This window comes from Haliotis rubra, unplaced genomic scaffold (genome assembly GCF_003918875.1).
Source record: "Haliotis rubra isolate DU_JTF1 unplaced genomic scaffold, ASM391887v1 Scf62, whole genome shotgun sequence".
Classification (NCBI taxonomy): Eukaryota; Metazoa; Mollusca; class Gastropoda; order Lepetellida; family Haliotidae; genus Haliotis; species Haliotis rubra.
The window spans coordinates 1,019,100-1,046,040 of record NW_025767324.1 but is presented as its reverse complement, the minus strand read 5'-3'; the positions used below and the strand labels follow the sequence as shown (position 1 = coordinate 1,046,040).

Sequence of the window (26,941 nt, the reverse complement as noted above, 5' to 3'; positions counted from 1 at the left end):
TTAGCGGCGGGGGACTTTGCCATATCAGTGGCAAACACTTGTTATAGATGGTCTGTATGCATTAATGGGTGGCCTGTATGTATTTACAGGTGGTCTACGTATTTTCGGGAGATAAAGGAGATAAAGTTATAATATTAGACGGAAGGGCAAAAAGTCATTTATTTGTGGGATTACATAACAAAACATTTCAGCTCTTCCAGGAACACATTGGCAACAAAGACATGTGAAGTTGACGTTTATCCAAAAAACTCCACTTCCTCGTTGCCAGTTAATTCCCTGTCAGGTAGAAGGATTGACTCTGGGAGCTCTGAAATGAACAAAAACAGATAAATGGACATTCAGGATAAAAATGAGATTTTGCTTGAAATGGGATCATTACGGTGGGTTGGATCATGTTTGTCATGAAGAAATAACCAGTTTTCTCCAAAATCTAGTTGTTTAACCTATTCCCTGCTCAAAAGTGGCCTGCTGACTAATTGGATTTCAAGCCTGTTATGATTTACATGCATATTCAATTAATCAAACAGTATTCAAGCATGAATTAAATCAGTATTTGCGATCACTAGCATCATAATTCACAAAATGATTGTCTGGCTGATATTTTTAAATACCTCCCTTATGAATAACATGCGAGAAGATATATTTGAGGCGGGTATCACTCAAAACTTTTGCTACAAAAAATTTTCAGAAAATATATAATTTTGATTAGCGCTGCGTAATATAACCAGTTTACCGGTATTTACTGGTTCAGACATGAAAACAATATGTATTGCGATATGCTGATCCAAAAACGGTATTTTGACCTGCATTCAGAGAACTCAGTAACATTCGAAAATTTCAGTTTTTCATACCGGAAGTCATGCGTTTGTTGTAAAATGGCGACCCCCCAACAATGATCAAATTATTGTGGTGCCAAATACTAGGGCAAAGGCTTCAGTATGGCAGTATTAGGTTGAAAAAGTTCACGGTTGATGGAACTACTGGTAAGAGTAACGTGGTATGTAAATATGCAATGGTACAGTAAATTAAATATTTGTTAAAGCTTAATCTAGCATAGTGATTTTGTTGTGTTTATAAATCAAGCATTAACTCGTTTATAAGTAGTTGGTTTAAAAAAAATAAAAATTCTTGCAATATATGCTTTCGCATCGCAATATATCGCAATATGAAAATTCTCTGCAATACCCACCCATAATTTTGATGATGTAAACCGATAAGGGGAATTGCAAGTGTAACAGGCTCGTTTCAAATGTCACAGAGTATTTATTTCATGCTTGTTGTCTTTTAATTTGCTGAAATAATTCACATTTGAAACAATGATAAATGCGACTTACGAGTCAAAAGTGTGGGCAGGCAACTTTAAAGACGGGCAGACAGCATTATTGGTCAACTGCCCAAGGGTCTGGTTGAGTTTTAAAATTATTTCGAACACTGCATTGCAGCCTAAGTACTGGTCAAAGGGGTGGAGGGAATGAGGAATTGGTTAACTGACAAGTATTTCACAAATGGTTGATAATTTTCTGACATGATGAACTTCCAATCCTTCATACCGGAGCGGTGGGGTAGCCTAACGTTTAATGCGTTTGCTCGTTACGCCAAATACCCCGTTCTCTTCCCTTCATGGGTACAATGTGTGAAGCCCATTTCTGGTGTCCCGTTGTGATATTGCTGGAATATTGCTAAAAAACAGCATGAAACCATACTCACTAACTGATACTGTGACAAGGAAGGAAAACTGCTTTTGTCAAGTACTGTAGTCATACATGTTTTCCCTATATTTTCCTTAATCCTGTAATACACTGGACTAAAATTATACTGTCACATTTGTGATTTGTCCCAAGGAATAGATCGCTGTTACCTTTAGCTTCATGCCAACAACCATCTGTACAGATAGGCATGTTGTGTGAAAGGGCGTATGAGTAAGCTCTTTCTAAATTCAAAGCCTTGGCACATTTTTTGGTCATGTCGTCGATGTAATGTTGAGTATCTTCACTTGTCTTAGGTGGATTGTCCTGAAAAGAAAAGCAGCACCATATTTCTATGTGATTAATCATTCGTGGGTTTGTTTGTTTGTTTGTTTGATGTTTAACGCCACACTTAGCAATATTCCAGCTATATGGCGGCAGTCTGTAAATAATCGAGTCTGGACCAGACAATCCAGTGATCAACAGCATGAGCATCAATCTATGCAATTGGGATACGATGGCATGTGTCAACCAAGTCAGCGAGGATGACCTCGATCCCGTTAGTCACCTCTTAAGACAAGCATGGGTTATTGAAAACCAATTCTAACCCTGATCTTCACTGTCAGGCAAATCATTGTGGGACAGGATCTACTAAAATGCAAAACAACTTTTGCCAAAACTGGCAACAACATTTGGGAGATTTGGAGAAAGAGTGTCCACTGCTGATTGCTTTTTCTAGCTTACTTTACAAGAAAAACAGTAATCTTCAGCCAAGCAAAGCAAGAGATATACATAGGGAATCATTATGTCCAGTGATGTTTCATCTCAAATTTTATTTTTATTGACTAGTTTTGTTGATACATGTTCATTTATACAAGAATTGCCTGATGGGATATGATATACATTACGAACATAATGTACATAAAATACATTCTGGTTTATCCATACCAAACCTTAAGAAGGAAATCATTAAAGACTTGAGTAGAACTATTTATATATTCTCTTTGGTCAGGGAGACGAGTATTGTTTCACATTAGGCCTAAAATAAACATGTTGTGGTTCCGATTACCCGTCTTGAATTCTGGTGCCGACCCTATCTTTTTTTAAGCAGTATGAATAAAGTAAGTTTTCAGATACTATTGTTTTTCCCCAGCACCGACAGACATCAGTCATTCTGATAGAGAAAGTCGACATGATGGCTGCAAGCTTGATTGAATAAACAATTACACATTGATAAATGTGTGATAGTTCATACTTTACTTCAAAAAAATAAATAAAATAAAATAAAAAGATTCCACCTACCTACCCTAAATTTTAAAGAGGTGTAATCAGAACCACAACATCTTTTTTATTTGGCCCTATGAGGATGGACATTACTGGATAATTATTGTACTAACTTTAATTTTTGTGAATCTCCAAGTAAATGTACTGATTGCAGCGATTTAAATCTGACTGTAGTTACAGTATCATTAGGACTAGTAGAAATCTGCGATTGTTAAGAGCAGATGGTATCATTAGCCTTGTGGTCTGAGCATAATAGTTTCAGTCACTACAATGCAGGGATGAGAATGAAGTTTTGAGAAAAACTCTGAAAACTAGCTAGGGGTTTAGCATCTATCGGATTTAGACGATTCACAAAAATTACCCTTGGCCTTATGAAGTTCCCTGAATTCCGCGGAAATTTCTCATCCCTGATCATGTCACTAAGTAATAACTTGGCTTATGGATCCCCATTCGAAATGTACATATTGTTTTATACACAGTGGTCCTAAAATAGTGGTGCTCTGATTAATTATAATAATCAAAGATTGGCCGGAGTGACCAAAAAGACCAAGCTATCGATCATATTTTCTCATAATCAAACACAAACAAGTTTGGAACTACTGTTTTAGTGTTTGAAACATGATGGAACATCTTAGAAAACTCATTTCATTTATTGAAAAGTCATCACTGAATATTTCTAAAAGAACCCAAGAGGTTTATGTTCATGATATATCAGTCATCACTTGAAAGTAGGAAGTTGAATCGTTTAACATTGGATGTGAAATTTGCAAATGCAATTTGCAGTTTCTAGATAAGAGACAAAAAACAACAGAGAACCATATTTCTTTTCTTTATACTAATCTGGATTAACAGAATAGGAAAATCTGAAATTATGGTGAAAAAATAAAATAATAAAAAAAAAAATTGTTTAAAAAATCCAATATTAGATAATGATAAATGATAAATAGAGGATATTTTGCTAACGTCAAATAACATATATTTTTCATCAAGTGGTCAGACAAAGATGATATGTTCACGAGTGGTGCATATTGTTATATAAACATAACTTTGTCAGACCTCTCGATGAAATATACATGTTATTTGACAACATTAACAAAATGTTCTATTTATTATATTTTGATCATTGTTTATAAATGATCGACACATCGAGTAAGTCTGCATTTTATTACGCAACCCAACTACAGTCTAGCCCTTGAGTTCCAGGCAAAAGTGATATTCTACTCAGTGAAATAGCATGTTATTCTACTCAGTGAAAATACCATTTTTATTTTCACCAATATTTAAAGTACTTCCCCCTTAAGAATATAATAATAATGAGTATTTATAAAGCGCTGTATCCATCCACAAGGTGCATGCTCAAAATGCATATATATGTAGAGAACAAAAAACCCAAATGGGTTCATGATATTTTTGTGATTTTTTAAAGTATTCTGTAGGACACTAAGGACACAATTTCATAGAAATATTCCAAAAATACTAACGATCACTTATTTATTGTCATCATGATAGGGGGCGGTGGGGTAGCCTAGTGGTTAAAGCGTTTGCTCGTCACGCCGAAGACCCGGGTTTGATTCCCCACATGGGTACAATGTGTGAAGCCCATTTCTGGTGTCCCTCGCCATGATATAGCTGGAATATGGTTAAAAGCGGCGTAAATTGAACTTCATGATAGGAAACAATGTAACCATAACTGACATTCCCCAAAACCGTTTACTCATGAAAAAAGAGGCCTTAATTACTTTCAGTGAAAGATGTTTACTTACAACTCTGCTCCTATAGAACTTGAGGGCCTGTAAAACTGTACGAATGTGATACCGGAAGAATTCCCTGTTCAGTCTCAGAAGCCCTTTCTGTACTGGCAACCTGAAGAAAATGGTAATTCAATTCAGTTGATATTTTAGGGGAAAGGAATGTCATGTGTAGTGTTGGGAATCGGAAACCAAATCCACTATCGATTATCGGAGGACTTGTGGTGAACCATTATCGATTATAATCGAAATATATACATTTTTAATGTAATCAACAATTTTAAGGGTTTTTCCCCAGGTTTTTTCTAATTAATGTTTTTTTATGACTAATACTGTCATGCAATGAAATGCACGCATGAAAGTAAGACACTGGAATTGTAATTAAACAATAAAAGTGGTTAACATTTTACAATGCGCATAGCTTTATGCTGTTGAGCGCATGTTTGTTCGTGAATATTCATCAAATTAATTGGTTAGTATACTTAATTCAAGGGTGTTATACAAAAACAACAAAATTCTGATTAATCAAACATATTTTTTTACAATCAATAATCATTTTTAATCCTTCTTTCGATCGATTTTCGGAAAAATTTTTTTCATCAGAACACCACTAGTCATGTGATTTTAAAACTTGGTCGATGGGAGATGATGCTTTCTTATATACTTTCTAATAAGGGGAAACAACTCTACTTAGGAGGCGAATGAGCTGCATTTGTCAGGGCTCCAGATAAGGGGCGTATGTACGGCTAAAAAATATACACAGTAGGAAATAATTTAGAAAATGTAGCAGATACGCACCACAGCAATGGTGACCGGTGTACAGTTTTAGAATCATTTATAGACATGTGTATCTGAAGAAGCAGGGATTGGGAAAGGCAGGGGCCATGGGCCATTTTGCACATTAGAATAAAAAATGGCCCATTAAAATTTTGAAGTTTACTATTGATACAAGGGAAGTGGCCCATTCTAAATTCAGAAAATGGGATAGTTCTCTATCCCATTCCCTGAAAAAGTATTGTTTTATTGTTTATTGACCTGTTTACACAAGAATAGCAATATGTTGTGGTGCAAATATGAAACGAAACACAAGATCACTGGTACTCCATTAAATTCCATTCAGTAGTTTTTCCAGTACTCCTGTATTGAAAATATAAGGAGTACGTATTCCTGATGTTGAAAAGTTATCTGGAGCCCTGATTTGTAATTTAGATTGGCATGACGTCAGAGATTAGTTTGATGTTGAATTTCCTTCCCAGGAGAAAGTGCCAAAGTCATTCAATCATAGAAATGGAGTGGAGTGGAGTTTAGGGATTTCGGTAGGGCTGACTATCGATATAGACCATAGAGATTAATAACTGTTAACTCAAATCGATCAATAATTATCAGAGAAGTGACTTTGAGCAAAAATCCCCCAAAATGTCTCAAAGAAATGGATATATTTCACACCGTTGGTGAGCAGTGACATGTTTATGTATGGGTTACTTAAAGGTCACATGCAACATAAAACACAACTTTGCAGATTCTGATACCTTTCGGTATGGACATACCGAAACAAATCGTCAAAAATGCAAATTCAACTTATAAAGTTGAAAAATAACGCGATGAAAAAAAACGCGCGAAATCGGAGTTCAAACGTTTCACTAATTTTCCCCAGACTTTTCTGGGGAATACGGGTTTCAACAGCTGGGCTGCGCTCATGGCACGTGCGCAGTGAAATAGGTTCGCGCAACTTGGAAGCGGGCTGTCTGGTGAATACTCGGTGAAGGCTTTGGTGTGAGCTATTTTCATAATGTTTTGTTGATATCTCACAGGCGCGAGCTTTTTATATGTTATGACAGTAAATAAACTGTTTATATAATTTCATTTGTCTATTTCACCACACGTTCTTCTTACCGAGTCACTTTCTCAAGTTCGATACTTAAAAGCAATGTCATTATTTAGCGTTGACACAATTTCTAACTGTGATATAGATATGTCGTTGTCACAGACAAAACTCAATGTCTTGTTTTATTGACACCTATGTGTCTGCCTGCCTGTCTGCTAATGACAATATTCAATACACAACTGCTATCACTGACCACATGCAATTTGAACTTAACACCAATCAGGCTATACACCATAAACAAAACGCATTGGTTTATGGCCCGAGTTCGGTCTCTGTCACATTATGTAATTACACGGACAGGCAGGTGACTTAAGTCTAAAAATGACTTAAGTTCCCAATAAAACTTAAGTTTTGACTTAAGACTTATGTTTTTTCTTAGTCATATTCACAAAACGTATTAGACTTAAGTTTGCGCTATTTTCGACTTAAATCCTAAGCCTGTTGTTGGCTAGGCTTAACTCTATGTATGTAACTTAAGTCAGTTGACAAAAATGGCCGCCAGACATGCCAATAGAAGAATTTACCGTCCAAGAAGTAACCGTTTTGAGGACTTAAGTGATGAAGAACTCATTAAACGGTATCGTTTAGACAGGGGCGGCATACAGTTTGTACTTGATTTGGTCACGAATGCCATTCAGCCTAACACAGCAAGAAATCATGCAGTCGATGCCACTGTGAAAACACTTTTGACATTGCGCTTCCTAGCAACAGGAAAATTCCAGCTATGTAATGGTGATGATCATGGAGTTAGTCAGCCTACTGTGTCCCGTGCTGTACATGAGACTGTCAGTGAACTGTCATCACACCGAATTCTCACTAGATTTGTTCACTTTCCGACACAACCCAACGAGATCCACGCGAATCAAATGGCGTTCTATCAGGTGGCCCATTTCCCCGGAGTTATTGGTGTGATTGACTGCACTCATGTGCAGATACAGGCTCCACGTGTCAACGAGCATGTCTATGTAAATAGACATCACTACCACAGTATCAACACACAGGTAGGGGCCTATACTTCTACATTCTAATCACACGTCAATTCTTATGAGTTTATCCAATTGCTTCAATTAAAACAGCTATCTTCATTACTTTATGTAATAGTTTGTTTAGCTGTCATGTTGGTAAATATTCACAAGTATCCTTACCTTAGAACATTTTATTTTCAACAGGCTGTCTTTGATGCTGATGATAAAATAACTGACATAGTTGCACGGTGGCCCGGTTCAACGCATGACAGCCGGATATTGACAGAAAGCGGACTGCACCGCTTAATGGAGGGGGAATAATCTGCCAGCCGGCGCTCATCTCCTCGGAGACAGCGGATACCCCTCAAAGAGGTGGCTCCTGACACCCTACCTCAGACCACAACCCGGTCACCAGACAAATTACAACAGGTAACAGTAACAGTAAACACCGAACAGTCAGCCAAATCTTATCTAATTAGAGTTATCCGCCCTTCTTAGGGTTAACGTACAAAGCTGAAATGGGGTGTGTCTAAAATAAGATTGTGGTGGAAAATGTAGATGCTTAGATGTAATAATAACAAGACTGATTAGTCATTTTCACTTTTTAAACAGTTTAAAAATAATCATATGACTTAGATAAAATAGAATTAATTATATTGATTTGAAATTATATTTTATTATTATTATTTTTGTCTCTGATTAATCCGGTTAATTATTAAGTTGTCAACACATATCTCTTTCCAGATCACATAAGAGAACAAGAAGTTCAGTGGAGAGAGGATTTGGTCAGCTGAAAAGAAGGTTCAGTGTCCTTCATGGGGAGATGAGACTTTCACCTGAGAGAGCATGCAAAGTAATAACATATTTTTTTTATTTGCTTTTATTCAATGTATCATTTTTAAATGATATATAAGTAATGACCATGGATCTGTTTGTGTCAATACAGGGTTTTTTTCAATCAAGAACATGTTATGTATTATCTGAAAGGTATATATATAATGTGAAAATGTGTTATGCCACAAAATGTTGTAAATGTGATTTGTAATAAGAATGATAACATCATTAATTGTGAATTTAAGATCTGAAAATTTTATGAGCAAGAAATTCATATGATATATAACTTTATAAAACTGGGTTTCCATTTAGGTCATCACTGCATGTGCTGTACTGCATAATATTTGCAAAACCAGGAATATTCCTCTTCCAAATCTTGATGGCAACCACAGGGTCAACCCTCCCCCACAAAATGGACAACTAGTTCTGCCTGCACAGGGTATCATGGGAGTTCGATACCGGGAACAGTTCGCAATTACAAACTTTCCTTGTGAGTATTTCAAAAATGTCTTTTTAATTAGTATCTTTCTTCCTATTAATCAAACATATACAAAAAGTTTCATTACTGCAATATATCATGACGATATGCAAAATGGGCTGTTTTCCAGGATATCGTCCCCCTTTTTCTCCAGAAATGACCAAATGATTAAATTTCAAATATACAATAGCGAATCCTTGTAAATTTCCACTGAGATGAAATTACAAGATCATTTAAAGGAATTTGTAGGCATGAATATGCTGATCCTAAATCCTAAATTCACAGACTGCATGACATTCTTAAATCTTGCTTATAAATTGAGCAACAAATAAGTTCATTTAAAATGAAAACATACAATCTGTTCAGTTTCAAAGTTTAATCAAAGCCAATTGTGAATCACTCTTCCATATTAAGTTTCTGCTTGAGGTAGCGCTTCTTTAACTGAAGACATTCCACCTCTAACTGCAGTTTTTCTCTCATCAGAGCATGAAGTGGATGAAGTGGCTGAGGCAGCTGAGGTTGTGGTGGGACCTGTTGATAAAGCTGAGGTGACTGAGGTGATGAACTTGGAATATGAAATACCTGTGCTGGTTCACAAACTTGTTCACAAAATCTGCAATGGATAAAGAATGTGAAATTGAAATACAGAATTAATAAAATAATGAAGTGAAATATGTTTTTCTTCTCTTTTCAGTCCAACAAACTCCTGAATATAATTATTTTGATTTAAGTGTAAATTATTTGACAAATGGGACAGGGAACAATGAAATAGATTATAATAATGGACATTCTTTAAGACACTGTTATAAATTAAAATATTGGAATTTATTTTAGACACTTTTATCAAAAATAAATTTTGGGATTTTTTGGGTCTAATTATTGTTTTACATGCTTTTGAATATCAGAATAATTTTGAAACTATCAAACAAAGCGAAGAAGGAGCTATGAATTCTTTTAATTTTATCATTAGTGATGTGGCATTATATGTACGATACAACTATTATCAGGATTTGATCCACATACCTCTTGATCCGTAGCTGTACACGCTAACCACCCAATCCCATCCCGAATCAATATTGAAATTATAATAATGAATATTGATATTTGTTACAATGTTAACTGTTACTTCATTACATTATACATTTGTGTATACTTTTTGATATCCTTAATCCTAATTGATTCATTTAATTTTGGCTTTTCTTAATCAGAATATATTACTTTTACATTTCTGTATTGACACATTTAATTTCCTATGTCACATACCCTTGTTGAGCTGGTTGCATATTCAAGATTTGCAGCATTGTGGAGTCCATGGTCTGATTAATCCCTGTTAGGATTTCATTTTCTCTCCCAATGACGTCAATGACATTGTCAGTAACAGGACTGAGTGGTGTTGGTGGAGGACCGCCGCCTGAAAAACAAATTCTATTGATCAATTTCATTATACATAGACAGTGATTTTTAAAGTCAAATAGGTTCTGTATAATCTATATGTTACAGACATTTATATTATAGACATTTTAATTGGATGATATTGTGATGAAAAATAATTAATAAGTGTTCGATACGTACCAGTAGTTGTTGTCGCCCTGTGGAAGGTTGAGTAACTCTTCTTTCCGCTGCTTTTCATATTCTTCCACTTCTTTTCGATTTCTTCTTTGGTCCTTTTCACTGAACCCCCAGCATTTAGGCTGTCAGTGATACTCTGAAAAAGATTCATTCTATTAAACTCATATTCTTTTTAGAACCCCATGTTATAATATTTATTACATTTTATAACAAAGAATCATCAACACCATAAATTAATTTCTTGCCAAGGTTTTAAAATCATTGAGCAAAAACAGATACAAATTGAAGGTAACAAATGATATTGTTTTAAGCAATTCAGTTTAATCATTGTGAAATATATAACATTCAATAAATATATAATAGCAGCAGGTAATAAATTAAATGTAAATGACCATAGCTTTTACAAATGACCTAGCATGACCACATGTTCAGGGATTTGTGAACATGTTCAGTTGTCAGCAGGTTTAATAGGATATGTTTTGTTAGGAAGTGTATATGAGACTTAGTTTGTACAAATCCTCTAGCATCTACATCACATGTTCAGTGATTTGTGAACATAGTTTGTCTTTCAGTTGTCAGTGATCAACAACAAAAGCAAGGATATATTTTGTTAGGAACCGACTATAGAGACTTAACAACAAAAATCTCTATCCTCTAGATCCCAGTCTCTCACGACAAGCATAGAAGCCTTTTGACAAACATTTATTGGAACAACAACATTTTACATGGAATGATGTTGTTGAGTTATACTGAAACAGGCATTAAATTAGTGCTGTCAGGATGATAGGGTTTGTCTATATCACAGTAAGATAATTGTTATTTTCACTTGTATTAAATCTGTGCAATGATAATGTTTATTATGTCAACAATTTCATGGGGGGGTTTTAACCAAGGGAAAATCCGAGGAGACATAGCATACATATAGATCTATATTTCAATTTTTATAAAAACAAAAAAAAAACTCAACTGCATTAAATGGTGGGAAAGACTTCCGCCCGTATCCCCCCTTAAATTTCATTTTAGTCAAATCATATCACCTGAATATATATTCCTCATCTGATAATGATGAGTTTAAACATGTTTCTTCAACTGTATCTGAACATACTGAAAGACATATCCAACTTCTGAAAATGCCTCTCAAAGAAATTCTTCCTCATCTTTAAAATTTAGGGGGATACGGGCGGAAGTCTTACCGCAACGGTTCTTACTAGGTCCTTATTAATAAACTCCAATAATTGTTCTCGGACCAAGCCTAACTCGACGTTCTTATTCACATTGAATGCACTCACCTGCCACGCCTCCTGTCTGTTTGCCGAAGTCAAACCTGGCCCGAATTTTCCTTCTATCAAAGTCTTCCTTTGCTTCACAAGTTCTGATAACTGCAAACATTCGTCCTTACTCCAATTCGGTTTTCTTTTCTTTGCATCATTGGTCCCAGTTTCTGCCATTTTGATCGTTGTGTTGTCGTCTGCGGTACGACGACAGAAGGGAATCCCCGCTTGACGTCACTTTTTATTTTCTTGCATTAAAGAGTTCCACCGGAAGTTTTCCGTTGCTGGTATTTTCCCATTAGCAACGATGCGCACGCACATCGGCTATGAACTTAAGTTTCTGATCGATTTAACCTCCGACTAAGCTAAGTTTTTTGACTAAGTCACTTTATGAATACGAACTTAAGTTTCTGACTTAGGTAAGTCAATTTTTCAAAACTTAAGACAAAACTTAAGAAAAATCTAAGACTTTTTTAGAATACCCTAACAATGATTTTGCTAGAGAAAAATGGCAATATGACATTCTCATGATTATTTCACTTAGGGCAGACTATATCAATACCAAACTTGATAACCTTCATGTCATTTGAATGACAGTCAAAACACTACAGTTACAGCATCCGTTAAGGTCCGGGTTAGAATACAGATCTTCAGTAACCCATGCTTGTGGTAAGAGGCGACTAAGGAGATTGGTGGTCAGGCTCGCTGACTTGGCTGCCACTAGAGATGGGCGGTTTTACCAGTTAACCAGTAAAGTGTGTTTTTTTTCCATGAGCTGGTATGTACCGCGGAAGGTTGAAGAAAACCGTCTTTTTTTTGTTCAAATAAAACACTACTTTTCTCTTCACAAAGATATTTGTTAGCAAAATTTGTGATCTCACTAGTTTTTCTTTATATGGTTTCTTTAAAATGCCGCTATCCAATGTAGATTGAACGAAGAAAATACTCCAACGAAAGGGCAATGGCATTGATGATTAACAGATTTGTTAACTTGTTGTTCAGTTTTGAAATTTTCAATTTCATATGGAAGTTTGTGAAGGATATTATCTCAGTTTACTATTCCTTTTTGTGATGACTGATGAGTGATGACTAGTGATGAGTGTTTTTGCAAACTAAAACTTGCACTCCTAATAATTTAATACCTGAATAATGCTGAATTCAAGAATCTCATTGCTCAGCCGTGACTCTTGTAATATTTCTAGTCAATGTGATTTTTGTGAAGTCATTTTGTGATATTGTCAAGTTATGTTAGCTTATGTCGTTGAATTATTGGGATTAACAAGATTGTTTATTTTGTTCATAATGTTTCATTACTTCATGGTCCAATCTATTCAAAATCATTAAATTATTATTATTATGCTAGCATTTGTATAGCGCCGATATCCAGCTCAGCTCAGCTGCTCAAAGGCGCTTTGTTTTTTCCCTCGTTCACTGGATGTCAATCTCAACGGCACATCGTATTGTCAATCTCAACTCCCTGGGGAGCATACAACTCTTGCAGCCTACTAGGCGCACCGAGTTAGTGTGGCATTCCCATCCTTACGAGGTACCCATTTTTACAGCTGGGTGGACTGGGACACATAGTCACAGTACTTTGTCCATGTTTACTGCACGTTGCTGTACCCGCAACTGGGTGTTTGCACGTATTCATGTGGCCACCATCTGGTCATATACCAACGGATTCGTGGGTTCTTTTAAGTGCACAGGGTTGTGTACCGTACACTAGGGGTTGTGACAACACTGAAAGAGTCTGCACACAAAGTTGACTCCAAGGTATTTACACCCGGTCACAGGTGGGCTCGATCCCGGCACCTCAATCTCGCTGGATCACTAGCCTGGCGCTTTAGCCAGTTCGCCCACCGCGCCCCCAAGACAATCATTAGTTAGTAGTTACTGCAGTAGGATGGTAAATACCGTGGTACTTGAACAAAAAACCTTGGTATACTGTGGTTCTGAAATTTACGTGGTACCCAACCCTAGTTGCCACATGTCATCGGTTCCTGCGTAGATGGATGTTCATGCTGTTGATCACTGGATTGTCTGGTCCAGACTTGATTATTTACAGACCGCCGTTATATAGCTGGAATATTGCAGAGTGCAGAGGTGTAAAACTAAACTCACCCACTACAGTTACAGGCGCTGGTCTTTATCCAAGGATGCATAACTGAGACATGATAGAATGGGGAAACTTTGGGTTGAATGGTTGACCATTTGGACACACCACCACCAAATGGACTGGGATACCTAATGATAGATAGTGTATTAATTACTTACGAGCATCCATTCTTTTGTGCAAACGAATCCGCTTCACTTTTCAGTGCCAACAGGAAGGAACGCTTGACTATTTTATTATCTGCAGAAGAAACATGCAAAGTATAATGCCAATCCACCATTGTGCCCCACTGGTCAGACATAAGATCACCCTTTGCTGATAAACACAGGTGTATATAAATAAGAACAAATTCACACTAATGCCCTTGCCTGACAAATTGGGGAAAATATTCTGATATAGTGCACAATTAGATTTTTAAATCTAATTTTTCTTGTTTTTGTAAATTTTGAGATATCAGAAATTTTCAAGTCATTTTGTCTTCAGACTTGGGGCTAAATATCAACCCCTGAGAATGTGTAGATAAATCCGCCTTGTGAAAATAAGATAATTCATTCACTTGAACAAGAAGTAGGTAACTCTGAATCATGTTTAAAGGTCACATAAACCCTAGGGGGTACAAATACATAAATCACTAACTGGCATCGTTATAAATGAAACCCCGTCATTAAAACTACTCATTTCGACCTTTAATTGACTTAAATCGACCTTTTTGACAACAGTGCACAATTCTCACCCGCGAACGAAATTTCAACCAATCAGAGCGGCGCGCCTCTGTGACGTCATATGAGGAATAGCTTTGAGAGCCGATGCAGAATTCATCTACATTTTAGGGGGTAAATTATCGTGTTTACAGGCTTGTATAAACCTGAAATCGTGACAATTGTTGTGGAAAATGAAAGCTATATGTTCTCACAATCTACTGTCATTTAATTTTGTCTCCTGCTTTGCCTAGTTTCCGAGTTACAACTTGTTTTCATAGACGATTCTGTCAAAATCGATTGGTGTCGTTAGGCCCTATTTGTATAATGACTGATCCAAATTGATCCCATTTCTGTGTTGTTTTACCTCGATATTTAATCATGTCATGTAAAAATCTGTTTGTATTCTCAAAACAGTGTCGGCCCATAAGTTTTCACATGCAATACAGCAATTAATACTCCCTCGTTGTAACCCGTGTTAGGTGGTATAAACCTACACATGTTATTTGTCATCATTCACTTGATGGTCAGTTAATGAATTTATAACAGGTATAATTAGTGGTAACACACTTAGATTACCCGACAAAGGTTCCCATTTGGCATTTCTTGTGTCTGGAGTAAATATTCAACATTATAAACATCGATCAAAGGATTAACCGATAACACACTGATTGATTAATTACTTTTATCTTACACAGCGGAATTGTCAAATGGTAGTGTTTATGTATGTAGATTTACTAATCTATACTGAATACACTCTGTCGTGTCGGTGTCTGCATAAAAAAAACGTTCTTGTTTCAAAGGATTAACCGGCAATACATTGATTGATTGCCCATTATTGGCTAACTAAATTACTGTTTTTAAAGAAAGGCGGACATTATGCAATTAGTTGCCAGGTGTGCTATCTTGGGTGACCAATGAGACTATACACCAATACCTGAAAAGATTTATCACTTTTTCGTATATTAAACTGTTAAAAGACACATCATTTGGAACAGTTTTGTGGATATTGATGGATACATTCCTCGAACAAGGTAATGGCCTGATATTGTTCCTATAACTTTAATCTGTTTTAATTTTAATATTTGGATTTTGTTTTTTATTCATTTGTCGTAGCATTCAACAGAATCATTGTTTTCGCCGTGAAGTGTAATGAGAATTTTTAAAAATGGCGGCGCCCTATCGGGAACATCCGCCAGTCTGAGGATAAACGGTATTTAGGTTTGTTTTCACCGAGTTACAAAATCAAAACTACTTTCTACTGGTAGTAAAATATGTATTTTATTGATGGCCAATAGGATTTTGCATGACATAGCGTATATCATAACAATTTCTCTCGTGGCAGCGAGGTGGGTGTCAATATAATACTACTTACAATATTATTGTTACTTCGACCACAACCTCACTTCCCGAGGAAGAAATCGTTATGTTACAAGTTGTGTCATAGAAAATCTTTATGGTCATCAATCATATGCATATTTTACTACAACTAGTAAGTAGTTTTGATTCTTTAACTTCCGTGAAGCGATCTGAACACAAGTAAGATATCGTTTCAGGCTTCCACAACGCTCGCTTCGCACTCACAAACATAACCCTTTTAGCACGAACTGCGGGGTCCTGTGGAAATCTGTGCATGGTGACATCATCGCCCGACCCCTAGGAGCAATTGACGACAAAGCAACGATTCGGCATGTCGTCGTTGATTTCGAGAAATCATCAAAATGATGAGCGTGCTACACATTTTCTATACAACTAACTGAAAATCGTTCCTCATATGACGTCACTGCAGTGCTTTGGCGACAGAGTTACGTAACCTGTCTGTGGTTTTGTTGTCTGTGGTTTCGTTGGCGGGCGAGAGGGAAGCAGGCGACTTTTTGGCCACTTTTAATCGCTCGGTATTAATTAACCACAAGTTTTTAAAGAATAAATTTGGTGTTCCGCATAAGACTAACCACAAATCTTTCATATGTAATGGTTAAAAGAGTAACAAAAAACAAAGTTTAGTGGTTCTTTAACAAATAAAGAGGTTGATATGCCAAAAAACGTATTAAAACAAGTATGTCTCGGCCTGATCAAGATAATGGTGCCTTTCCAATGATCCTTAATTTGTTTGGGGAGATATTGTGCATAGATTCTCAAGTTCTTCAAACAATAAAGCCAATAATTGAAAATACTGAGGGCCTTTTTCAAACCAGAGAAACAGACATTACCCTGTTGTTGTACTCTTACTGCAACAAAATTTCACAAATAGCAGGGATTGGGATAGAAAACTTTGACAATGGGCCATTTTCAAGACTAATAACCATTTTCTGAATTTAGAATGGGCCACTGCCCTTGTATCAATAGTAAACTTCAAAATTTCAATGGGCCATATTTTTTTTTGTTCTAATGTGCAAAATGGCCCATGGCCCCTACCTTTCCAAATCCCTGAAATAGCATCATATTGTATATATGTGACTGGAATGTGTAAAACGTTGGCAATATTCTACAGGTAGGCCAACAGAATTATTTCATTAGGGGACAGACCATTTGTGTTTGAAAGGTAAGTTTTAATACCTGTATGTTTTAATTGAATCAATACTAAACATCATCAGAAGCAGTATCATCATAAGTGAAATACTTACACAAACGCCATTCAGTTGAATATCCATATGTGGTTCTCCTGAGATCAGAAAAGGCAGGACATTTGTCCAGCTGGGAGTTCTCCATCTTCTGGCCATAATCACTCATAGGGATGAGGACTACAGCAGAACACAGGTCTGTGACAGCAACAGTCACCAAAGCCGCCACAAGCAGCTTCCACATGATGCAGCCTGGAAATAACCAGTAGTTTTCAGCTGTTTTAAAAATCCCTCAAAATTTTAATTGTCTGCAGATGATATGTGTTAGAGAAGATTAACTTACAACTCAACTACTTTCTTGAATGAAATGAATGTGTATTCCTTTACCCATATACAATTTGCTTTTTGCGGCTCAACTATTTACTCAATTAATTTCTAAGCTCAACTATTTTCCTAACCTTAGAGACACTGAAAGGGACGTCCAGTAGTGCACATATGTACCCATGTTTCTGTTTACAGAAATGTCCGGGGTTGTATTTCATTGTACCATAGTCAAAATCCAAATGCAGAAACGAACCCAAGGATGAACACAATCAGCATTGCATCATAATGCTGTTTGAGATAGGGTTAGGGTGAAGTGACACTAAACAATATGGAATACCAGGAGGAACACCCAACATACAGTACACCAGAAATTATTGAGAATTTAAAGATTGTAATTTTTTTTTTTTATTTACTCATTACTCACATATTAAATGTGAATATTAGCAGAACATAACTCCAGATTCAAAGACAGGTGAACAGTTAGTATTTTGTCAAGTCACCATGGGCAGCAATGCAGGCTTCAATGCAGCCGCATACTACTGATCAAAGAAGTTAGAAAGTCATGGTCCATGCTGTCTCAATATCGGACCCCCTCTTCTTTCATTTTTCTTATTGACACTTTCCTTCTTAAGTCCCCAAACATTTTCTATTGGATTTAGGTCAGGGCTATAGCTTGGCCAGTCTAATAATGTCATATTTTGGGTCCGAAACCAGGCCTGTGAATGCTTTGAACGGGTCGTTGTCCTGCTGGAAAATCCAAACATTTCCATCACACACTTGAGCAAATGGAAGTAAATGCCCTTCCAGAATATCTTTGTACCCTCACTGTTTATATTCCCTACAAACACAGAGGGGTGTTGCCCCTAACACACATATGCCACCCCACACATTAAATTTCTGACTGTACTTCGGGTGCTGATACAAAGGTTTTTCAGTTTGTTTGGTCCAGAATTTCAGTGTATTAGGAAACAGCCACACATAACTTTCATCTGAGAAAATCACCTTGTCCCCCACAAAAAATTCTATGCTGTAAGCACCAGTTCAACCTTCGCTCCTTTTGTTCAGGTTTCATGATCGGTGATGGAATTCCTGGACTTTTCTGCCAACCCATTGCATGCAGCTCAGTTCTAATTGTCTCCTTACAGACAGCCACAGTTCCTCTATCAATCATATCCAGCCTTAAGTTTTTTAAACTCCTTTGTTTGTTTTTAGAAACAAGAATACCAAGCCGCCTCCTGTCACCTACAGTCAATTTCCTGGGCCTACCTGGGCCTCCCTGGTGCTCAATGCCATATCCATTTGCAATATTTTTCAAAACATAGTCATCTGTTTTCGTTCAACATCTGTTTTCGGTCGGCCGTTTGCGTGTTCATTTCTCGCGGTTATTAGCGAGATTTTACGTCACCAGACAGGTTATTTTTAGCAGGAGGTCGACTGCTTCAGCTAACAAAATGCTTCGTGTGAAATTTAGTAAGGTACATGATTGCAAACACACGTAAATGTTACGTTTTAGAACCGAGTTTACTAATGCATAAATTTTCATGTAATCAAAATGCTATATCTAAAATATCGTCAGATCCACCTTTTCAGTATAGCGTCGTCTGCTTGTTTATAGTATGACGTATTATTATCCCATGACATATTACGTGGCGTTGCCGTCGTAAAAAAATATATGGAAACTGGATAGGATCATCTCTTATTACGATTTTCCAAAATATTCATTTAATTTTCGAAACTGCAATTAATATATTTCTGTGTCATGGGCCCAGTGTACTCATCCTGCATGCTGTCATTGGGTCCACCTCAAGCTGTGCACCTCCGTATGTGTAGTGAGATCTTCTGATGAGTTTTGGTGCCCTTGTCAGCGCGAACCGGAGGAGTGAAACATGCCTGGACATGTGATGTAACTAGCGAAGTCTTATCATGATTAACTTTGACATGAAATTATTACGACCATAGTTTCTAATAATTATTATTGGAACTATTACAAATATTCTTTTTTGGACTGGATGTTTATTAACTTTATATTATAAAAATATCAGCATAGCACGAATACTGCTATTTGATTCGTGTTTTACGGAGAACCAATGAAGTGAACGAAAACAGATGACGTCACTTCCGCATTCAGGATCTTTGCGTAGCGAACTACGAGGCCTGCTGTGCGGGTGAAACACGAGGTTAATCCGTCAGATATTTGAATATCATAAATAAATAACAAACAAACGAGGTAGGTTTGTTTATTATCGATTTATTTATGCACTTAATGTTACGTTGGTCGACAATCCTTACATGACCGAAAACCGAATACACAAGGATATATCAAAGCCGCCTAAGTTATTGATAAACAATTTGTCATACGAATTTGGTTGTGTCACGTGTCATTAAAAAGGCTGACATTAACTTCTGTATGGTGCCAAATAACCGAAAAACAACGTTTTTATTCTGGGCTTTCACAATGACTGATGTGTTACGACTCAAATACGAGGAAGAGTGTAGATCTAATATATCCTGTAAAACGCTACCTCTCAGCACATGTATTTCATGGAAGTAACCTCGATCCTTTTCTGTGTTTGAAAAGAATACCAATTTACAAATGCATGCATTCGGTATCGGGATCGAACTGAAAAGCTACGTCTCTCATTCAAATAACAATCCCCAAGTGATCTAATCACTTCAGAACATATGATGTCCGCCATTTTGAAATTCAATGTGAGCACGAAATACCCAATCAACATCTGACGAAAATAATAGGCTTCAGGTTGTACTAAACCATAGAACGCTATACGAAGCAAATGTAGATCAAATGTATCTATTAGATCAATGTTGATCACCGTATTGTGATCTTAATCAATTTTATAGACAGTAGTTACTCACAATTTACAGCTCTCACAACTTTTTCGAGTTATTATGCACGTGAAGTGACGTCACTGTTGCGTCATTGTATACGTCATCAGTTCGATTCCCCGCGTGCGAGCTCGGCTATATTCGGCTTATGTATTTCCCGACATCCCGCATGGCGGAACAATTTATACAGAATGTTACTTTTTGACCCTACCAAGTGTGGTATAGAGAAACAATTTCTGCTGAAACTCAATCACAACATTTGTAAGTTAAACTTATTAAAAGTATAATGAAGTGAATATGGTGAATTCTGTTATTAAAAAGTGCACTATTATTTTATGGCGAAATGAGACAAATCGTGTCCCAAATCGTTACACAGACGAAGTTTGTACCTCACTGAAACCAGTGTTCGAAATACCTGCCTGCCCGACCGCCCGGGACGGGTTATTTTCAACACGGACTACCAGATTCTCAAATTCACCTGCCAGACGGTCAGGTTAAAATTTAGACATGTATATGAAGATATGATATTTTGTTTTGTGGGCGGGTAAGTTTTGGTCAGGGCTGGCAAGTTTTGCATCCAACCATCCCTGTGGTCTGGCTGAAATTTATGGGAGTTTCATACCCTGCTGAAACTTGTAAATGGAGCGGTTTTCAATGGGGTGACTATTATACATTTTTTATAAAGTTTAAAGTCGAAACCATAACATGAAAACATACGTGTATGATTAAGCAGAGTTTCCAACCCAAAGAGAGAAAAAAAGCTTGAGATGCAGAGGTCTGAGGGTCGCCCTCCTGGCCGGGTCCAGAAGCTCCCTAGACGCCAAAGCATACTGTAAATTCCCTTCTAAGAAAAGGACCGCCTCCGTGGTGTAAGTGGTTAGAGCGTCCGCCCGCAGAGCCTTCATCAAGCACAACTTGTTGCAGCATTTGTAAATACAGTACCAAACGTTCTTCATCCATGCAACGGCATATGAGGTGTCACCAAACATCATCTAAATTCAAATGTGATTTATGTGACAGGGCGTTCGCCAACAACGATAAACTAAACTCGCAAATCAAGCAAGCAAGAGCATGAACGGAACACATTTCTTTGTGAAGTGTGTGTGTGAAAGTGTATACTTGTCGCGCGATTCCCATGTGCAACGATACCACCTGAAAAAATCCCACACCAGTGCTTGCACATATACATGTACAATTTGCAGGATTCATTTCATTTCAGTGACCATTGCTTAACATGTAAACATGGAGAGGGTATACATACGATCCATAGGGGCTTTCTGCAATACTACAACATTTTGACTTCATTTACCCACCCAGTGATGTCATGAGTAACACACTTGTTCATTGTGCCGCTGGAGTCATACTCACCTCGAATTAATTTGAAAAGGTTAATGTTCTGAACAAACCATTGTATGAACACTGGGGTAACAGACAGTATAACACCCATGTTTGCTGGCCAAAGCAAACAGACAAAATGTTATTTAGTATTCTGATGTATCATTTTCCTCTTTTAGACGGTGAGTTTGCAGTGTTTCGGCGAATGGTTTCTGACAGATAACGTGTTGATAATAAGATTTTATTTTCAAGTGTTTACTTTCTTTTGCCCGGTAATGTATATGAAGCTCATTATGGTACATGGATGTACACACTTACCTCTGAACGTAAACCAGAGCTAGTCAGTTCGCATGTGTGTATTATACTTAGTGGGGTGGTTAGCCTTCTTCAAGACCGGTGCTGGGGTGGTGGGGTGCCCTGGTGGTTAAAGCGTTCGCTCGTCACGCCGAAGACCCGGGTTCGATTCCCCACATGGGTACAATGTGTGAAGCCCATTTCTGGTGTCCCCCGACTTGATATTGCTGGAATATTGCTGAAAGCGGCGTAAAAGTAAACTCACAACACCGGTACACATGATACTAATGACGTGTAATTCCATTAATATATTTAGAACTCTAAATATCCCTAAATTGTAACTCCGTGATAAGAAAATGATACAGAAAATATCTAAACAGCACAAAAATTACGAATCTTTCTCTTCACACGCCTCACATGATACACTTTGCTGAACGTACACACGTTGTGGAAACCTACGCTGCATGGCCCCGTCTATGTCTTTGTGGTGACCACCGACCACCGATTAGTTGGTCAACTACAAATCTCCGTGAGTAGTGTCGGGGGTCACAGACTAATCCGAATACATGTCGTTGGTTTTAATTTTGCCGAAGTTTCCATTTATACGGAGGCAATTCAGGAGTCAAGTCTTTACAAATTCTCTATTCATATCGACGAAGAATAAAAGCACAACTGTTTCATACAAAATGCTAAAATACTTAGTAAATGTATAAGTGTGTTTTGGGCTTACTCCATGAAAAGCAAAACGCAAAAAATGTGCCATGAAATAGGCACAATCCAATTTGCTAAAATTGCTTTGTTTGAGGGAAATATCTCATTAGCAATGTATTTGAACAGTGAAACAATTTCGACAAGCAGAAGGAAGGCTATATTGTCGAGTGGAAAGGCTCCGGTAAATACAAGTTTCAGAAAGCTAACGAAGTCTGTGACATGATCAGCACGATGAAGTTCTTTCACCCCGTCTGATATCAATCATGTCATTTCACGGACATACGCGTCATACTTGACTTTCCATCAACATCGGGGGCGCGGTGGGCGAGCTGGCTAAGGCGCCAGGCTAGTGATCCAGCGAGGTTGAGGTGTCGGGATCGAGCCCACCTGTGACCGGGTATAAAAACCTTGGAGTCAACTTTGTGTGCAGACTCTTTCAGTGTTGTCACAATCCCTAGTGTACAGTACACAACCCTGTGCACTTAAAAGAACCCACGAATCCGTTGGTATTTGACCAGATGGTGGCCACATGAATACGTGCAAACACCTAGTTGCGGGTACAGCAACGTGCAGTGAACATGGACAAAGTACTGTGACTATGTGTCCCAGTCCACCCAGCTGTGAATGGGAACCTCGTTAGGATGAGAAAGCCACAATAACTCGGTGCGCCTAGTGGCTGCAAGAGTTGTATACTCCCCAGGGAGTTGAGATTGATAATGCGATGTGCCGTTGAGATTGACATCCAATGATCGAGGGAAAAAATACCAGCGCCTTGAGCATGCACTAGTGCGTGGATATGTGCGCTATATAAATATCCTATATATATCCTCACAAATGTCACCCTTAGGCGATATATCCTTGTCCCTCTGCTTCGCTTTCTTGCTTTAATAGAGGACAACTGTGTCTGAATGTACTATAGATAGAGATTTTGTGTTTTTGCAGAGATGTGTAATGTCTTTTTTGTACCCTCAAGTTCGCTTGGTACAATGTCATACACACTTGGCAAATATTGATTCTTGCCTTTGTTTTTATCAAATGCTATGGCCATTGTCTTTATTTATCAAATCTCCGTGTTTCTGCACACAGTGATTCACAACTGCAGAAAAGTCATCTATATAAGGGCAATATCCCCACCTGACCTTCTCATCTTTGTTGCTCAGTCTGAAAGTGATCGAAAATATACTTTGTTATATCGAAACACCCGCCTATTTCATATTTTCGATAAACTTTTGAGAAAAGGTGTATAGAAAGTTCCGATCACTGCTTATTCCAAATTTCCGATCACTGAATTCTGTGATCAGTGTACTCCCGCGATCACTTCACTGAATATCAATTTTACATTTTGTACAATAACTTCTACAATTTCACCCGAATGACTTCTTCTTTTTACAGAAGCTGGTATATTGGTGATACATTTTAACTCTGTTTGTCTTTCATAAGAAAAATTATATTTCAAATAAACTTAGTATTTGTCTGCGTGAAAAGATATGTTCTGCCGATAATCGCTGATTGCTTTCTTCATGTTTCACCTAGCAACTTCAAACTTTCTATAAATAACCATCCGTACCTTTGCATTCGTGTAATGTTCATATTTAAATGATATTGTTCGTCTTACACAAATGGTGGCTAGATGTTTAACACTGAACTTACATTCACTGCCAAAACAAGCACGCGATCACTGCAAACGCAGGCGGACAGTCACCCTATCACTGCACCTCTGCAGGACAGTGGTTCCATGGGGTGAGTGTTCCATAACTTCCAAACTTCCATAACTTTGTTTGTGTTCGATTATGAGAAAACGTGATCGATTGCTTGGTCATTTAGTCATTGCAACCAGTCTTCGATTATTTCGATTAATCGGACCACCACTAAGGCTACCCCACCGCTCCTCCAATTTGCATTAACAATATTTTTTCACAAAGTTGTTTTTGTCTGTTACATTTCAGAAGCACTACAAGCTCGTTCAAAGTCACGATTGAATTTATCTTATAGACTCCAGGGAATTTATGTTTCTAACATACTAGTCATTCTTTAAGGATGTGAAATTTGCAAATGCATTTTGTGCAATTTTCGAAAAAGACTACATGTCTTTCCTTATTTTTTGTGCATTAACAAACATAACGAGAAAACTTTGATAAATGACGCAAACCAATTATTTTCGATAACTGATCGGTTGTAACGAACCAATCATCAATTTTGAGACTTTAACCAATACCCAACACTAGGTAGCCTAATGGTTAAAGCGTTCGCTCGTCACGCCGAAGACCCGAGTTCGATTCGCAACATACAACATATAGGTACAACGTGTGAAGCCCATTTCTGGTGTCCACCCGCTGTGATATTGCAGAAATATTGCTAAATGCTGTTTAAATACATAGTCTTCACTCACTCATATCTTTCATAACGTTGTACAATTTTTCTGGAAACCAAGCAAGAAGTTTGATATCTAGGATAAAAATATTCGAAAAGGACTAAACATTCTATTTTTTTGTACACAAAACAAGATGTAACTTCGTGCTAATCGTGAGACATCGCTGTTCTGTCAATCGAACGACCTAAAAACACTTTAAAAACATGGCAATTACCTCTAAAATGTGTGAATATGTATTATAGAATGACCCATTTTTGACAGGTAATATATTCAGTTATTGTTGTGTGCAGTTGAGCCTTTTATTCCAGAAACCATTACAACCTTCAAACGTCCTTCACAAACCCGAGAGTTATTCCCCCTTTTCTGGGGGAATGCTCACCTTGCATACCGCTAAAGAAAATGGAGTTATCTCCCTTAGATCAATGTCATTGCTCCGGAGTCTAATAGATATTCAATTGCAAAATGATCAAAGAATATATTTCTTTTACTTTTACCCTTAGCTCATCATGACAACGTGCTGGTATACAATGGGGGATCGGCGTTGGGGGGACTGAAACGTGAACATTTATCTCAAACTATTCAGATACATATACACAACACCTTTTAGAAAGTGGTCAAATGTAACATCTGTTATATTTATGATTACACCGTCCCATCCGGGACGCCGCCGTGGCTGAGCGGGTTAGACCTCTGACTTTGTGTGCTGGCGAATAGGTGCCTGACTCTGGGGGCGTGGGTTCGAATCCCGGATGGGACCCCAACCAACAAAAGTACTAGAATCTGTACTTTACAGTGTGTAATCCCAAATATAACATATGTTATTTTCAGATATAGATTAGTAAAATTCTAAAGCGCAATTGAAGAAATGCATTTATTTGAAAGGAATATGGTATCAAGATCAGTTCTGTTCAGACAAGTGCAGCTTGAAGACGTTTTTGGTGAATTTCTTCAAATGACTGAAACGACATACTGACAGCTGACTCATCACACAATTCATGCTGTTCGTTTGTTAGTTTCAACAGTGAATTCCTTGTCCATAACATATAGTGAGAATAAATTAGCATAACTCCACAAACGTATTTTGAAAGCCTAAAAAATACACTTTTGCTGAAGCTGCTAGTTCAGATTTGAAAAAAACTAACACCTGTATACAAATTTAGTGGACTAATCTCATAAAAGACATGCGTGAAGCGAGATTTTATCAATCCTCTCCGATGGTGAAAACCTCACTTCGGCGTTCGTGTTTGCGATCTTTTTCTGAAATATTCTAAACGATTCTATGGTTATCGGCAGCCATTTAGAATGGTCATTGGCGATTTCAGAAAAAAAAGAAGAAGGAAAAAAAACCCCCAAAAACAACCCAAAAACACCCGTGGTCACTAATGTGTTATTTTTGTAAATTGAATATACCAGTAAAAATCTGACGTTCAGGGTCCAAAACATTCATTGTATTATGTCGTACTCCACCGGGAATTGTTTTGAATTAGATGCTCTCAGATGCAATTTCCTGCTTTTTTAAGGTAAAACGATTCCATTTATGTAACCTCAAATTTTGTATAAAATATTATATTTTCCTGCTACGTTTTCTTTTTTTTCATGCTTTTTAAAATAGGTTTCTTTGTTCAAAACTGTAGCATCTGTACATAATATTCCGAACTAAACTTTATAAATATGTTTATACCTATTTGTATACATGCAAAACAACTGTGGTTTTTTTCAGTTTAAGTATTAATATACAATACTTGTAGGATTATTGAATTCCGTTGTCAGTCCAGAAATTGCACGCGAAATTCACATCATGTCTTCAGGTTTGTTCAATATGTTTGGAGTCATGTGCATTAATACAATCCTTTTTCGAATTTAGTCTTTTGATCGTTAATTATCATTAGGTATGGCACAATAATGTCTTGAGTTTATAAGGTTCCGGGTAGTCTATGTCATTGCCCTGGATTCCTTATTTTATTTATCAAT

The 26,941-nt window shown here is 37.2% G+C and overlaps 2 protein-coding genes and 1 long non-coding RNA gene across 3 annotated transcripts; 1 reads left to right on the top strand and 2 right to left on the bottom strand.

The window, feature by feature from the left end:
- Positions 1-142: 142 nt before the first annotated feature.
- Positions 143-20,382, bottom strand: LOC124256158. Its single transcript, XM_046690115.1, has 6 exons — positions 20,290-20,382; positions 17,155-17,343; positions 13,994-14,072; positions 4,733-4,832; positions 1,859-2,012; positions 143-307 (listed from the first exon to the last, which is right to left on the bottom strand). The coding sequence occupies exons 2-6, from the start codon at positions 17,333-17,335 to the stop codon at positions 237-239; spliced, it is 585 nt and encodes a 194-aa protein (XP_046546071.1). The 5' UTR covers positions 17,336-17,343; positions 20,290-20,382; the 3' UTR covers positions 143-236.
- Positions 7,880-9,548, top strand: LOC124256160. Its single transcript, XR_006892838.1, has 4 exons — positions 7,880-7,996; positions 8,312-8,420; positions 8,714-8,891; positions 9,363-9,548. It is a non-coding gene; the product is annotated as an uncharacterized LOC124256160 (long non-coding RNA).
- Positions 9,952-10,677, bottom strand: LOC124256159. Its single transcript, XM_046690116.1, has 2 exons — positions 10,452-10,677; positions 9,952-10,290 (listed from the first exon to the last, which is right to left on the bottom strand). The coding sequence occupies exons 1-2, from the start codon at positions 10,597-10,599 to the stop codon at positions 10,130-10,132; spliced, it is 309 nt and encodes a 102-aa protein (XP_046546072.1). The 5' UTR covers positions 10,600-10,677; the 3' UTR covers positions 9,952-10,129.
- Positions 20,383-26,941: the final 6,559 nt, after the last annotated feature.

What these genes read in the sequence shown, in the direction of transcription:
- LOC124256159 (XM_046690116.1), bottom strand. Translation starts at nt 10,599, where the DNA reads ATGAATCTTTTTCAGAGTATCACTGACAGCCTAAATGCTGGGGGTTCA. An exon ending in CAGGGCGACAACAACTACTG is followed by an intron (nt 10,291 to 10,451) that starts GTACGTATCGAA and finishes TTTGTTTTTCAG; the next exon opens with GCGGCGGTCCTCCACCAACA.
- LOC124256158 (XM_046690115.1), bottom strand. Translation starts at nt 17,335, where the DNA reads ATGTGGAAGCTGCTTGTGGCGGCTTTGGTGACTGTTGCTGTCACAGAC. An exon ending in TTCAACTGAATGGCGTTTGT is followed by an intron (nt 14,073 to 17,154) that starts GTAAGTATTTCA and finishes TTTCTTCTGCAG; the next exon opens with ATAATAAAATAGTCAAGCGT. An exon ending in TTGTTGGCATGAAGCTAAAG is followed by an intron (nt 308 to 1,858) that starts GTAACAGCGATC and finishes TGTTCATTTCAG; the next exon opens with AGCTCCCAGAGTCAATCCTT.